The sequence below is a fragment of the Azolla caroliniana genome, unplaced genomic scaffold, assembly GCF_043228905.1.
Source record: "Azolla caroliniana isolate FFs.n. ecotype wild unplaced genomic scaffold, voAzoCaro1.0.p SCAF_15, whole genome shotgun sequence".
Taxonomy (NCBI): Eukaryota; Viridiplantae; Streptophyta; class Polypodiopsida; order Salviniales; family Salviniaceae; genus Azolla; species Azolla caroliniana.
Window position 1 is genome coordinate 14,753,308 of NW_028230450.1, and position 15,044 is coordinate 14,768,351.

At 36.7% G+C, this 15,044-nt stretch overlaps 2 protein-coding genes across 2 annotated transcripts; one reads left to right on the forward strand and one right to left on the reverse strand.

The window, feature by feature from the left end:
• Positions 1-663: 663 nt before the first annotated feature.
• Positions 664-3,453, reverse strand: LOC147854742 (uncharacterized). Its single transcript, XM_087331696.1, has 2 exons — positions 3,015-3,453; positions 664-1,234 (listed from the first exon to the last, which is right to left on the reverse strand). The coding sequence occupies exons 1-2, from the start codon at positions 3,414-3,416 to the stop codon at positions 872-874; spliced, it is 765 nt and encodes a 254-aa protein (XP_087187822.1). The 5' UTR covers positions 3,417-3,453; the 3' UTR covers positions 664-871.
• Positions 3,454-8,134: 4,681 nt separating this feature from the next.
• LOC147854743 (DEAD-box ATP-dependent RNA helicase 26-like) lies at positions 8,135-14,461 on the forward strand. Its single transcript, XM_087331331.1, has 10 exons — positions 8,135-8,507; positions 8,967-9,076; positions 9,191-9,246; positions 9,399-9,614; positions 9,847-10,053; positions 10,136-10,222; positions 10,449-10,544; positions 10,638-10,856; positions 12,888-13,076; positions 13,758-14,461. Exons 1-10 carry the CDS (start codon positions 8,236-8,238, stop codon positions 13,983-13,985), a joined length of 1,680 nt encoding a protein of 559 aa, XP_087187457.1. The 5' UTR covers positions 8,135-8,235; the 3' UTR covers positions 13,986-14,461.
• The last annotated feature ends 583 nt before the right edge of the window (positions 14,462-15,044 follow it).

Here is a 15,044-nt window from a genome sequence, read left to right on the forward strand (position 1 = left end):
TTCCATCCTTAGTTCTATCCCTCATTGTTATGAGAAAGCCCAAGCCCAACCTTGTGAAGTAGCCCACCAATACAAAGGCTATGCAACTTCTCAAATTGTGAAGCATAGACCCTTATTGGAGGGTGTCTACACTTTTAGGGCATTGTAGATTGTTGCACACTTTTAGTCAATAGACATCAAGGGGACGCTCTCAATAAACAATCATCATTGGACTATATGCAAAACCATCAAGCAACATTCATCCACACTTTTTGAGTTTCAATAGCTCTTTCATCCAGAGGGAGGAGAACCCCAAGTGGATAGAACATGCTTGTTTGGCTTTACCTTCTTAGATGATGTTGAGATACATAAGTACCATTGGGATATTTGAACTGCCTCATATTATCATTACATGGACCAACTTTAACTTCATAGATGATGTAGGCATGTCTTTCCTTGAAAACAAGAACCTATTGTCTTGAAACATCCAAACAAATGAAAATGGAAGACCCATTCAAATGGGGGCTTGATCTACGTTACCCTGTTCATAAGACAATGTTGCGATACTTAAATATCATTGGAACCTGTATATTACATTCTTATACCATGGATGGATGTTGCCATTGGGCGTGAAAATGAAACCCTCTATCTTAGAACATCCAAAGAACTGAAATGGGAAACACATTGAAATGGTGGTGAAATACATTCAAAACTAACTCCAGTAAATTTTAGTTCCTCATATGACCACGATTACATTAAATTTGGCCCCTTTCTGAGCCAGGATGCGCTAAAAAAGGTTTTCCGGTTTAGTAATTTTCATTTGACCTCTCCTGGAGAATGTAGATTTTGTTAAAAGACGGACACAGCTCAATAAATAAATATATAAATTAGATTAGAATCTCCTTCCACCTCGATGGCCTCTTCCATAGCCACCTCTACCACCACCATATCTTCCACCCCTTCCTCGATTATAATTCTTATTATTATTGTTGTGATGTTGACCTCCTCCACCTTGGTGCTTACCGATCTTATCATCGATTTGTGCCTTAAGTTCCTCTGGAAGTGGGAAGATGTTATCAACACATTTTCTGTAACTGAAATCATCAGCTGAACCATCCTTGCGGATGATGTAGTAGCATCTGCTCGCATATATTGGGTTCATTCGCACCTGAAAAGCCTCAATTCCGACACCTATCTTGTTCTCTGGATCTTGATGCCCTTGCTTTATCAAATCCTCGAGCATCAAAAATTCAAACTGAAATAACAACGTGGAGATATTACATCAGATCAACTGTGTCACTCTAAATAAAGGTTTTTTTTGAGACAAGAGAGAGGTTTGCTTCTCAACAAACACAACATCAGATAAGAGGCCAAGAAAAGAGATTTGCTTCCCAACCGGCATTGACTAATTATATTGGTAGGTTTCACATTGATTTGTGTATGCAATATTACATTACCCAGTTCCGTTCTTCAACATAAACAGCATATTGAAACTTTTTGGCATTGATAAAACATAAAAACAGGACAGCAACACTGCATTACCAAGTTTACCTGTCACCTTAAATAGCTTAATGAAAGGTTTCACATTGATCACATTACACTTGGAACATTAGAATCAAATATAAATGTTCAAACAGCACTTTTTCCAGCAATTCCTTGACCACAAACACTTTGAATGGACTCAATTCAACAGAAGCAAAAATACAGCACAATTCATCCATCAAAATTTGCTCATACTCCAGTGGAACGTCAATTCCTATATAATTTGTTGCAAATACCCTGAATAATTCGAACAAACACTAACATCAAAACTAGCACTCAAATCAAATACCTCAAACAGTTGGAATTTCAGAACCCTTCATTAAACAATTTGTCCCAACTCAAAAACATTTGAACAAATTCTACAGTAAATATAAGATGGTCAATATTAGTACTGAAATCAAACACCCCAAACAATTGAACTTTGAAACACTTCAAACAACTCTGAACAATTAGTCCAACTCAAGAACATTTGAGAAAATGCCATTGTCAAAACTAGCACCCAGATCAAACACTGCAAACAATTGAACTCTGAAATACTTTGAACAATGCATCAGATTCAAACTACTCCAGACAATTAATTCAACTCAAGAACGTTTGAACAAATGACATTGTCACAACTGGCATTCAAATCAAACGCCCCAAAATTTGAACTTTGAAATGCTTTAAATGATGCATCACAATCAAACAACCCCCAGCAATTAGTCCAGCTCAACATTTGAACACACCCCTGAGTCAAACTAGAACTCAATCAAATACGCAAACAATTGAAACTTTGAGCAATGCACCAAAATCAAAAACTCCAAAGTCCAAATCAAGAACATTGGAATAAACACCGAGTCAAAATTAACACTCAAATCAAACACTCCAAACAATCAGTTGTAAAGAAAATCAACACTTACACATTTCATAAGAATCAAAAGACTCTGAAAATAACATCCAACTCAAAAACATTTGAGAAATACTGCTGAAAATAGATTGATCAATTTGAATTTGTCGATTGAAAACAACTCTCAACAATTCATTAAATGGAAAATATTTTCAGAAATTCATCAAACACAAGATTCTTTTCAAAAAAATCACCTGACATTAATACTTTCCAAAACAATTTCCAAAGAGGTCATTGATCACAAACACTTTCCAAAACAGTTCTTTGAGTGCAAACACTTTCTAAAACAATTCATCGATTGCAAACAAATGATTGATCACAAACACTTTCCAAACAATCCATGGACCATAAGCACTATCAAATAAATGAATCAACGGCAACCTTTATCCAGTAAATTCACCAAACATGTCAGATTCTCAAACATTTTAAACAATTTTAACCAAATTATCAGATACAAAGATATCCAAAGCTGCACATAATCCAAAATTCCAAGAACAAAATATCACCATTGTACAAACAATAATAGGAATCGCAAAAGAAAGGAGAGAGGGAGAGAAGGAGGGAAGGAGGGAAGGAAGAAAAGAAATAGTTTTCTAGATCTTCTTACCTTGTTAACGTTGTAGTTGAGCGGCCATGTGCGAACAAATTCATGGAAATAATTGAGCATATCTAGAGAAGAAGTGAAAAGCTTAGGTCCAACCTTAGCTTCTTCGACCTTCTTCTTCTTCTCTTCTGGAACAACAACATCTCCATCTTGATTTGAACTCTTTTTCCCTACTTCTTCTTGTTCGTCCGGCTCAACGTTCTTTCCATCTCCTACCTCATCTTCGTGGATCTTCATGTCTTCGTCTCTTGTTTCTGCTACAATGGTATCCTTCTCTTCTCCGCCGCCTTCTTCTGCTACTGATACTGCGGGTACTTCTTCTTTGCAAAGCTTCTTTGATGCCGCTTCATCATCTCCGTCTCTCTCTCTCTTGCATCCATCATCTGTGGATACAACAGCCTCCATCAGACGCAGACGCAGAAGCAGAAGCAAAACCCTAACAGCACCAAGGAAAGAAGAAGAGGAGCAGGAGAACCCTACCTCCAGTTCTATTTCTATATGTACATATATTTCTTATTTCTTATTTCTTTGCCTTATTTTATTTATTTTTTATTTATATTTGTTTTTGTTTTCATTTTTTATTTTCGATTTTGTTTTTTATATTTTGGGTTTTGGTTTTGTTTTTCAAATTTTGTTTTTACTTTTTATTTTTTATTTTTTATTTTTTATTTTTTATTTTTTATTTTTGGGGTTTTGTTTCTTTTGATTTTTATTTTTCTTATTTATATTTTGTTTTTGTTTTCTACACTTTGTTTTTGTTGTTTTGCTTTTTGGCTTTTGGCTTTTGGCTTTTGGCTTTTGGCTCTTTGCTTTTTGCTTTTTGCTTTTGGCTCTTTGCTCTTTGTTCTTTGTTTTCTATTTTTGGTTTTCGGTTTTCGGTTTCGGTTTTTTAGAGTGAAGTTCAGTCAAACTATTACTGCTTGCGCTCCTTCGAAAAGTCCAATACACGATGACGCAGAGAGAGCCCACCAATTGCGCCTCGGACACCACCCACGAGCCCTTAGTTTGTCTGATTTAATGATCATGCCACACCACTCCTCCCTTGTCGGATTTAGGCTAGGGCCGATTGTTGAAGATGTTGTGCTTGATTAGGTAATGTCCATATATATGCTCAACAGTGCTTGAAATCTCTCCCATTCCAAAATTGTCTGCACAACCATATTGTGTAATCACATAAGGTAAAGAAGGGGAGCCGGTTGTCACTTGTTTCTTGCAACCCATGATTTCATCATCATATAGATTCATGTTAGGGCACTTGGATTCAACAAAGGTATAAGAGCATTCGTTTGATAGTACCTCATAACCAGAAGGTAAAACATAAGCTCATCGTTTATATAATGCACATGCCCTAATAGCAAGATGTACAAAAGTAGTTGCTCGAGAAAAAACCCATATAATAGGTCAAGCCTACTTGGGCTCAATCTAGCTTGAACAATGCAAACAATAATTGGATGTATCAACAATTTTAATGTATCATTGATCAATACTTAGCTCTTCATCTAACCCAACACTAAGTTTGGGCGACACGATCCTATGAGGGGACACTTATGTTGGACTTGTTTATCATACATTTTTGTTGTCTAATACAAATAAGCCACAACAAACAATTAGTAGTTAGCGTGACATTTCCATGTATCATTGTTTCATCTTCAATAATGTGGATTTACGTCTAAATACTCATATTGAGAAAGCTAACCATAAGGTTTGTGACTAGTTGGAGAGAATGATATGAATTGATCATATTATTTGTCACAATGTGCATAACATATTCGCTAAAAATATGATAATGTGTTGTGTCTCTTTGGATGAGAAACTTAATACAAGAATTCGTCTCACCACCAAATGTAGGTTGTTGAAGATGCACTGGCAAATGAGCTAACATCTTCATCTATGAGAGAATTTGTTGGACTATTGTAGATAGCAGCAACATGGCTTTCTTTGCCAATATATGCACGTTTAGATCAAGTAAGTTTAACCCCTAGAAAGTCTAGCAAAAAATGGCGTTGCCTATGACAAAAGTCTTTCAATATGCTTGGAGCATGAAAATTGAACCAACATTTAAGAAATCAAGGTTTACAACTTGTCCTTAAGCCAATTGTTAAGAGGTGAGTAATACTGTAGGTAGGCCATTAATATTTGTGATACTAGCATTTGTAACTAGGCATGTAATGGCCATATGGCTATTTTCCAATAAGCTAATTGTTGACAACCATTTATTGTTATGCAAGAAAGGATTGAACTTGAGTTAAGAAGTCATCATGCATGTTCTATTGTAGTTGCATCTTCCTATGTCGACCATTTTATGTTACGTAAGAAATGGTTTATCGTGAGTTAAGAAGTCATTTCATGCATGTTCTATTGTAGTTGCATCTCCCTATATTACATCAACATGTGAAATTGTTCTATAGGTTCGCATGTAACATAAATAACCTATCCAATTAAACAAAGTCATTTGAATGAGTAGAGTGATGGAATGCTCCTCCTCTAACAACATATGTGAATGACCAATATTATTATCATGTAGATAGGATGGCATGTCATGAAACAATAGAGCTTTGCTTCATGAAGCATCAAGAGCATATACTCCAACAAATAAAAACACAATCCCATTAATTTTGCCTCGAAGAACCATCCATCTACCTAAATTTTCATTTTATGCTAACAATGGATTAAGCTTTTGCCTTACACTAATCACTACATTTGACTTTGCATTTTCACTAGTATAAAAGATGTCATGGCCTCCAATGTGCCATATATGACCAAAAACTCACGTTCTTTGTGTTCTTGAACATAAGTTATATCAACTTTATGCTGAGTAATGTAGCACCAAAACAATCTCTAGTTGCCAGGGTTATTAAGACCCACTATATTGTAGGAAATACATTTAATCAAACAAATCATTGAAACAATCAACGAGAACAAATGTTCACCTCCTCAATCATAGAATGATAAACAAAATCGATATTTCCATGTTTATTAACGTCAATGTAGGAATATTTGGCTACTTTCTTTCACGCATCTGACACAAATATACGCTAATTCCACTGGATGGGGTGTGTTGACCATCAATCAAGTACGTGTGTCACGTATGACTAGGGTTTTCTTACTTCAATCATTTCCTTATGCGTTTGTTAGCCTTCTTTATTCTAGTTGTTCCACAAGTTTGTTGGTAGGGTAACAAAATCAACATGACAATTGTAGTTAAGTTTAACTTTACATTTGCCGTGTATTACATGTTTGATGTGATATTTGGACATCTCGTGTTATGTCTTCTTCTTTTTCAAAACAAAATATCCTTCCATTAGTTGTATAAAAAGGTTATAAAAACTACAACATACAAAGTATTTTTTCCCGAAGCCCGTCTAGCGTAAGACAATGGTTGAGGAAACAAATCTATGTACTCCAAAGTAGAGAAAACAATCCACTAATTTGCAGGCTATTCCATATCCATAGACAACAATAAAAGTAGCTATATTCGGAAACAAGCCCTCGCTGCTCATAGTTATGAACCATTTCAATACTTCTTCAACTTGCTCTTGTTCAACATAATCTTTATCCAAGAAGCCAAATGCTACCACAAGCTTTCAAGGTAGAGAACGGTGTGTTCCATGCCTGTACATCTCGGATTTGAAGGCAATCAATTATCAAATATGTTATTGCTTTTTCAACAGAACTACATTTCACATTCGTGATTGTAAACTCAACAAGTATGCTTTCTCTTTCCACATCAACCATCTCGCCGGTTACCACCAAAATCCTGTACATACAACAACAAAGTAAGTCAAGTTTCCTCCTCTCCTCATGAACTTATGCTTCGGCCTCCATACCATCATCACTTATCCTTATCAAAAACATAAAAATTGTTTCGTTAAGTCCACATAAACCATCTTGCCGATTACCACCAAGTTCATGCACATATAACAATAAAATGAGTTTAAATTCGTGTTATGTCTTTACTAGCAATAACTCTTGATAATGGCCCGTTAAGAGGCTAAATAGTTGGAAACAAAAAATCAATTTGCCTGTACCCAAATTGATCACACGTCTAACACGCCCCAACAAATTTCCCCCATTTCAATTAAAATGACACGGACCAAATGATTTGGTCATCAACGACATCCATTGCCATCATCAACCTAGAAATGGCTTCTTTTCATTTCTTATTCCTACATACCACAAAACTACTCCCCTTCCTTGACATTGGACATGGCTTCTTTTCATTTCCTATTCCAACATGCCATTATTTGTAAGTTGAAAACAAAAGCTAGTATGACTTACTTGATTTGGATGTAAAACGCCATATGTAATGAAGGCCACATGAAATTCATCGATTTTAGTTAGTAGCTCAGCTCCATACAAAGTAGCTCGCACCCTTAAATAAAAGAAGCTCACGTAATCAACACTTGCTTGCCAATGTTGCATTCAGCTCAATCACAACTTTGGATACAATCCTACACATCTCTAGTTCAAACATTGAAATGTTCGTTCAATGCAATGTGCGGTCCACGTTCCTTCCCACATAGCCTCAGAAAAGCACATCAACATGGAAGAATCCAGAAAGGCACATATGTGGGTTCCAACAACCCTAAACCCCCAGGTTGTCAGGCACATATCATCAATCTTTTTCTCGCACGAGATGATGGATATGTAACCTAATGTTCACTTGTTTGCGGAAGCATTTTAGACAATATCTTGGGAGGGAAGGGGGGGTTGTTGTTTCGGGTCCTACTACTAAACCCTAAAAGTGCATAACCCCTAAAAAGGATTGCTAATAAACCCTAAAAAAGGATTGCTAATAAACCCTAAAAAAGACAGCTAATAAACCCTAAAAAGGACGGCTAATAAACCCTAAAAGGACAACTAATAAACCCTAAAAAGGACGGCTAATAAACCCTAACAAGGACTGATACGAAACCCTAAAAGCGCATAAACCCTAAAAAGGACTGCTAATAAACCCTAAAAGTGCATAAACCCTAAAAAAGACTGCCAGTACGTACATAACTGCCTGCGGATTTTACTGCATGGGGCCCACCACGAAACCCTAAAAGTGAACGAATAAGGGCAGTCTCTCTCTAATCTCTCTCTCTCTCTCTCATAATTAGGTCAAGACAGTCATCATTAGAAGAAGAAGAAGAAGAAGAAGAAGGAGAAGAAGCAGAAGCAGGAGAAAGACTCTCTGCTTCCCTCCCCTGCTTCCATCATCCCCATCCTCCTCTCTGAAGACATGTCCATCCACTCTGTTGCCAGGAAACACAACAATCCTTCCCCCCCTCCCCCTCCTTCCAAGAGAAAGAGAGACCTTCCTTCCGTGGATGGCCCCGAGTCAATGCTCTCAAAGCAGCAGCAGCAGAAGAAGAAGAAGAGAAAGAAGAAGACCAAAGGATTGAATGTGGCCGATAAGAACCCCGTTGATTTATCAAAGTTTGGATCGGATGAAGAGCCATGCGAGGAGGACATTGTCGCTCAGGAGGAACCATCTCATCTTACAAAGACAAGGTTAGCGAGAACCAATTCCCTCTTTCTGAATGATTATTGTGTATGTATGTGTGCTTATGTCTGTCTGTAGGTGTGCTTGTCTGCATGTACGCACATATTTATGTCTGTTTGAGCATATATGCTTCGACGTACCTAGGTATGTATTGCGTGCAGTGTATTGATTTGCATCTGTATTTAGTATGAATGCACGCAGACATGTATGTGTGTGCATTCATATTTGTAGCTTATGATAAATAAATCACATGGAAATTGACATTTACTCATATACAGGGATGCATGGCATGTATATGATCTCAGTATGTAGATAGATGGAAGGTGCATTTAAAGATAAACATGGTGTTGAAATTGGGGGCATATTTAAAAATATTGTGTACATTCAGTCAGAAATTGAGGGGAGAAACTTAATACAAGAATGTTTTGGATCTGACATTTAACCTTTCTTTTTGTGATGTGTTTAAGATTTGACACGTTTGACATATCTCCGGATTCAATTAAGGCTCTTCATACTGTTTTAAAGTATGAGACGATGACTCAAGTGCAAGAAGCTACCTTTCCTGTGATCTTACAAGGTACTTCAACCTTATGTGATCTGAAAGAAGCTAGAAACATGTTTCATTCTAATTTGTAATGCTAGTTTTGCTCCCAACACTTTCAAGCATGGAAAATATTTATCTCATTTTCAGGTCAGGATTGTTTAGCGAAAGCGAGAACTGGTACAGGAAAGACGATTGCTTTTTTGGTGAGTTTTTCACCATAGAATCACAAAGGATTCCTAAAATGCTTTCATTTCCCCCTGTATGTTAATATGTTTTGTGAAAAGTCAGATGAGCACATTTTGTCTAAATAGTGTTATCATGTTTCTCTTTGGTAACTTCTTCTCCTTTTGTATAGCTCCCTGCGATAGAGGCAATTTTGAAGGAACCAGAAGGAAAGTCAAGAAATCCTATACATGTGCTCGTTGTATGTCCCACACGAGAATTAGCACAACAAGCTGCAAAAGAAGCTCAAGTATTGTTAACATTTCATAGAGGTCTTGGTGCACAAGTTGTTTATGGAGGCAAGCCAATGCACACAGAGCAGATGAACTTGTCTAGGAATCCATGCCAGGTATGTATAAATAACTAAATACCGAAAAACCTTATCAGGGATTTAGATGCATATTTTTGATGTGACATGTATTTTTAAATTTTCACCTTTTAAAGGGTCTCCAAGGAATCTGGGAGCTCAATTTTTGTACAAAAGTCAACTCCACCCATCACTTATGATACTTCTATGGATTTTTCTTGTGAATTAATAAGCACTCTTTTTTGACACAATTATTTTTATGATTTGGCTATAGATACTCACCGGTACACCTGGTAGGTTGGTCGACCATATACAGAGAACTCCAGAGTTGGCAAAGCAGTTGAAAGCCGTGAAGCTATTTGTATTGGATGAAGCTGATAGAATGTTAGATATGGGATTTCGTGAGAGTTTGCACAAAATCATGCAAGCCTTGCCTGATAAAAGGCAAACTCTACTGTTTTCTGCAACTGTACCACAAGAGGTCGGTCTTTTACGAACTGGTGCTTTTAAGAAGGTTCTTAAATATAAACTCTTTATACAAAGCCATCTTTATCTTGTTTCAGGTGCACAACATTACTAAGGTTGCACTAAGAGATGACTACGTGTTTATTGATGCCGTCGGGAAAGACAATCAGGACACCCATGCGAAGGTCTGTCAGATTGGGTTCATACTTATTGTGGTGCCATGTCTCAAAGATATAATTCTGTAATTTTTCATATGTACCTTTAAATTTTACATGAAGTCTTCTTGTCAGTACTATCAGCAAGAAACTAGGTCTGATAGGAAAACATCCTGCCACTTCCTTTGAAGGGTTCTTCATCTACTTAACAGAATCACACTTTTTGTGTTTCATGTCATCATATTCCTTTCTTCAGGTTAAGCAGCAGTACATTGTTGTGCCTCTGGAGCAACAACTGATGGTTGTACATGCATCTCTCAGAGAACATATGGCAATTGATACACAGTATAAGGTTGGTAACTTGAGAAGCCCTTTCTTTCACAATTATTGTGTCAACATCAAAATCTTAGGTTTAAGATGGTGATAATATCTTCTTTAAATGCAGATTATTGTGTTCTGCACAACTGCAAGAGTGACTGCCTTTATGGCCAAGCTGTTCTCTAACCTCGGATTCAACTCTAGAGAGATACATTCAAGAAAAGATCAACGTAATCGGACTCGTGTATCTGATGAGTTTCGCCAGTCCAAGGGTGGCATTATACTCTTCACCTCTGATGTCTCTGCTCGGGGTGTTGATTATCCGAATGTGACCCTTGTTGTCCAGGTAAAGTTGGTTTGGAGTTAATCTTCTCTTCATAATTTTTATCGTTGGGCATCTATCTACATGGGCACATATTACACACCAGAATTTTGAGGGAAAAATGAAGGGAAGAATGTTTTAGCTTTTGTTTCTTTCTCACAATTGTGCTTTTTATAAAAAATTTGATGAGGAGTGAGTATGTAAGGTCTTATATGCATCTAGGAATCAGATTTAAGAGGGCCACAATTGTTCATGAGAGATGTATTATTGCGTGGCCTTGCAGCCTTGGAATCACTAGAAAGGTGATATCCCAAGATACAATTCCAAGAACTGAGGATATACTTTTGAATACTCCTCAGTCTAATACTGCTCTTTGAGGCAAAAGTTTGTGAACCTAGCGTGTATTGCAGTAGAAGAGAGCCATTGGCTGGGTAATATGGGTGAGAGAGAGACTTGCATGTTGGCTGGCTGCCCCTAGAACGAATGCTAGTTATGGTGGTGGTAGCATAGCGCAAGCCATCAGTACCTCATAAAATTTTGTACCAATGGTCATCGAAGCCCGCTCCATGTGTTGTGAAATTCCTTGGGAGACTGGGGTGGTCCCCAAACTAAGATATCCTCCACATGTAACACTTCGCTCATTTAAACAACTAGCAATGGAAGGAGACACCTGATGCTAATATACACAAATAAACACTAGGCTCAAAATTCATGGAATTGTAATTGATGATCTTTCCAATATCACCTTAATTGCCCGTCTGGAACTAGTATGTAATCGGAATCTACATTGTGAAGCTGAACATACCAAGTTCCTAAAATATAGTATTGGATGGATTCGTTAACCCATCCCCCCAAGATATATGGATACTCCCCTCACTTGGTGTAAGATGTATAATTTGGTCTGTTTGCACCTCAATTCTGGATGTAGACAAACAGGAAGATATGACGGTGGTCTGGAACCTAATGACTGTCTCTACTAGGGGGCAGAGACCGTGGAACATCACATTATTTCTAGCAACGGAAACCAAACTGTTAAGGGAAAATTTAGAACCAAACCAAACTGGTTTATCATAAATCAAAACCAGAATAAACCAAACCATTTTTGACAGATACTGATCATCATACTTAGTATAAATTTGAGTGAGAATCATAAATTTTGTTATCATACTTATCATAAATTTGGTCATTATACTTATCATTAATTTGATCATCATAAATGAAAAGGAGACTCTGCATATAATGCATATAAAATTTAATAAGTTAAAACTAGGGTTTAAAATTAAAAGTTGAAAGTTAGAGCCTATATGGAAAATTTACTGAGTATTCTTAACCATAAACCTTTAAACTAAACCACATAAACTGAAACCGGTGAATTGCTACACCGCTAAACCATAAACCACATAAACTGAAACCGATGAATTGCTAAACTGCTAAACCATGAAATTCAAAACCGAACCGAACAGAATAGTAACATTTGAAACCAAACCAAGCTGTGTATTTATCTTCGAACCAATAAACCGTTAAGCCATGGTTTAATCGTTCGGTTCGGTTTCAGTGAAACTGGGCCCATTGCTAATTATATCACTGCATTGCCATAAATGAGAAATGTGGAAGGTGCCATTGTTCTTTTAGGCAAGATTTAAACCCTTACAATTTAAAGCATCATAGATTTCCAAGGACCATGTATGCGTGGGATTCTTCTAGCTTGAACTTAAATGACATGGAGAGAAACCCTTGAAAAATAATGAAATATGTCTTCTGGCAAGCCAATCCGACCTGGACAAAGAACTATCACCAAAACTATTCATGGAAGTTCCACTTCCATCCTCCTATGTTGTATGGTGGGGTACATTATATAGAACATTCTGGGGTGTGCTCCCAACTCATTGTATTGTATTTCTGTTGCCATATGCATTTGCTGTAAGGTTCATTTATTGAAAAAACAGTGGCTTACAAACTATTTGAAAACCTGTGCTTTTAATAGCATGCTATGTTAAGACCTTATTTCTCTAGTGTATGGAACAGTTATTGATATCTGTTGATTGTTTGTTTCAGGTTGGGGCAGCTTCTGATTTAGAGCAGTATATTCATAGGCTCGGACGAACAGGGCGTGCCGGTAAGACAGGTGAAGGTCTACTGATTCTTGCTCCTTGGGAAGATTACTTTCTGAAGAAACTTGAATCGACCAAGGTCTCTATTACACCAATGCCATCTCCAAAGATAACTTCACAGGGCAACACAAAAGTTAGTCCCCATCTCTTGCTCTCTCTCTCTCTGGGTTGCAGTTCTTGTTTTTAGTATTCTATTCTTATCAAAATATGCAGGCATATATTACATACATGTGCATGCATTTAGTTTAGAAAAGAAATGCTATAAATCAGCATTGGATCTTCTTTACTTGTTTTTACTATTCTATTCTTATCACAATATGCAGGCATATATTACATACGTGTGCATGCATTTAGTTTAGAAAAGAAATGCTATAAATCAGCATTGGAGCTTCTTTACTTGTTTTTAATATTCTATTCTTATCACAATATGCAGGCATATATTATATACATGTGTATGCATTTAGTTTATAAAAGAAATGCTATAAATCAGCATTGGATCTTCTTTACTTGTTTTTAATATTCTATTCTTATCACAATATGCAGGCATATATTATATACACGTGCATGCATTTAGTTTATAAAAGAAGTTCTATAAATCAACATTGGATCTTCTTTACTTGTATACAGATCCTTGTTCACTTCGGTAGATTCATTCTATACATATACATATTATTATTGTCATGAATCATGATAATGTACACACTGCTTATCTTTATAGTATGACAATTTGATCATGTTTTTTTAAAACATATATTTTTAAGAACAAAAATGCTAATTTAAGAATAAATTCTTTGGTTGAATGTGGAAAATATAGATTCTTTCAGCTGCTACTCAGATGGATTCCAAGATAAGAGAGACAGCCTATCAAGCTTGGCTCGGCTATTATAGGTCTTTGAAAGGTGTGACACTGGACAAGAAGAAGCTAGTTGAGTATGCCAACCAATTCAGTTCTTCTATGGGTTTCACTGAGCCTCCTGCCCTAGCAAGAAGGCTCCTTTTAAAGATGAATCTCTTGGGAGTGCCAGGAATAAGAGTATATTGAGAAAGCCATGGAATAATGGCATATTGAGAAGGGGTTCTACTTGTATCTCTCTCATATCTCACTGATGAAGTGTGCCGTGTGTGCATTCACACATGTTGGAGGTACTGATTTCGTATTATTTTCAGTCCATATTGGTGTGGACATTATAGGTGCCTGTGCCCATGCCATCACAGATGTGCACGATTGATGTAACTACTTGAGAAATTTTGGTACTTAACATATATTGGGCGACTCAACCGTCCTAACACTTTTATTCAACATTAAAATCAGCCTTCTTTAAGGTTGTTGAAATTTTGTACTTGATTGAGCCAGTATGCTTAATTTTTATCAGAGTGTAATTTCAGGTATGTTGGTGAAAAGATTGGTGGATAGTATCAATTTTCCATGTCATTGAATTGTAAGGAAGATGATATCTCAATATATGAGATTCTTGTTGATTTTCTAATGTAATAAAGCGAAGTTTCAACCAAATTCTACACCATGAGTTAGGTTCTCCTCTTTCAACAAATATTATGAAACGACTTCTGCTATTTCTTTCTTTTTTGAACCAAAGCGAAAACACATTTGACGTTAACTGCCTTCCCTCTTTTTATGCTAAAAAGAAGTCTTAAGTAGAGTGTAATTGGTTTAGCTAATGGAAACTTGTCGGCACTCATGGAAAATGCTGATTGTGGATTTGAAAGATGCTGATTCCTACACTTGAGTACTGTCTGTGTGTAATGGATTGTATACCACCGTGACTTTGATTGTTGTCTTGTTGATGCATTCAGTTTGCTTTTAAGTGTTCATTTGCCATAGTTCTTGTAGCTCATCAATGTGAAGTTGAACATCCTTTGGAATATATGTGATTTTCCAGTTTCACATTGTTTGATAAATTACTCAATACATTTGCCCATGAGAAACAATGACATAAGTATCATGAGAGAGGGGGATCAGTTGCAACCAGGTATGTGTTTGTGACAATGCGAAAAGAGAAAAGTTCTCACATTTGAAATGGGGGAGATAACTATGAGAAGTGTCAATTTGGTACTTAGGCTCTAGACCAACTTGTAGTTGGCC

Excerpts from the sequence above, each read along its gene's own strand:
- LOC147854742 (XM_087331696.1), bottom strand. The coding sequence starts at position 3,416 with ATGGAGGCTGTTGTATCCACAGATGATGGATGCAAGAGAGAGAGAGAC. Across the intron at positions 1,235-3,014 it reads TCAACTACAACGTTAACAAG|TTTGAATTTTTGATGCTCGA; the intron begins GTAAGAAGATCT and ends TTGTTATTTCAG.
- LOC147854743 (XM_087331331.1), top strand. The coding sequence starts at position 8,236 with ATGTCCATCCACTCTGTTGCCAGGAAACACAACAATCCTTCCCCCCCT. Across the intron at positions 8,508-8,966 it reads TCTCATCTTACAAAGACAAG|ATTTGACACGTTTGACATAT; the intron begins GTTAGCGAGAAC and ends GATGTGTTTAAG. Across the intron at positions 10,054-10,135 it reads CTGCAACTGTACCACAAGAG|GTGCACAACATTACTAAGGT; the intron begins GTCGGTCTTTTA and ends ATCTTGTTTCAG.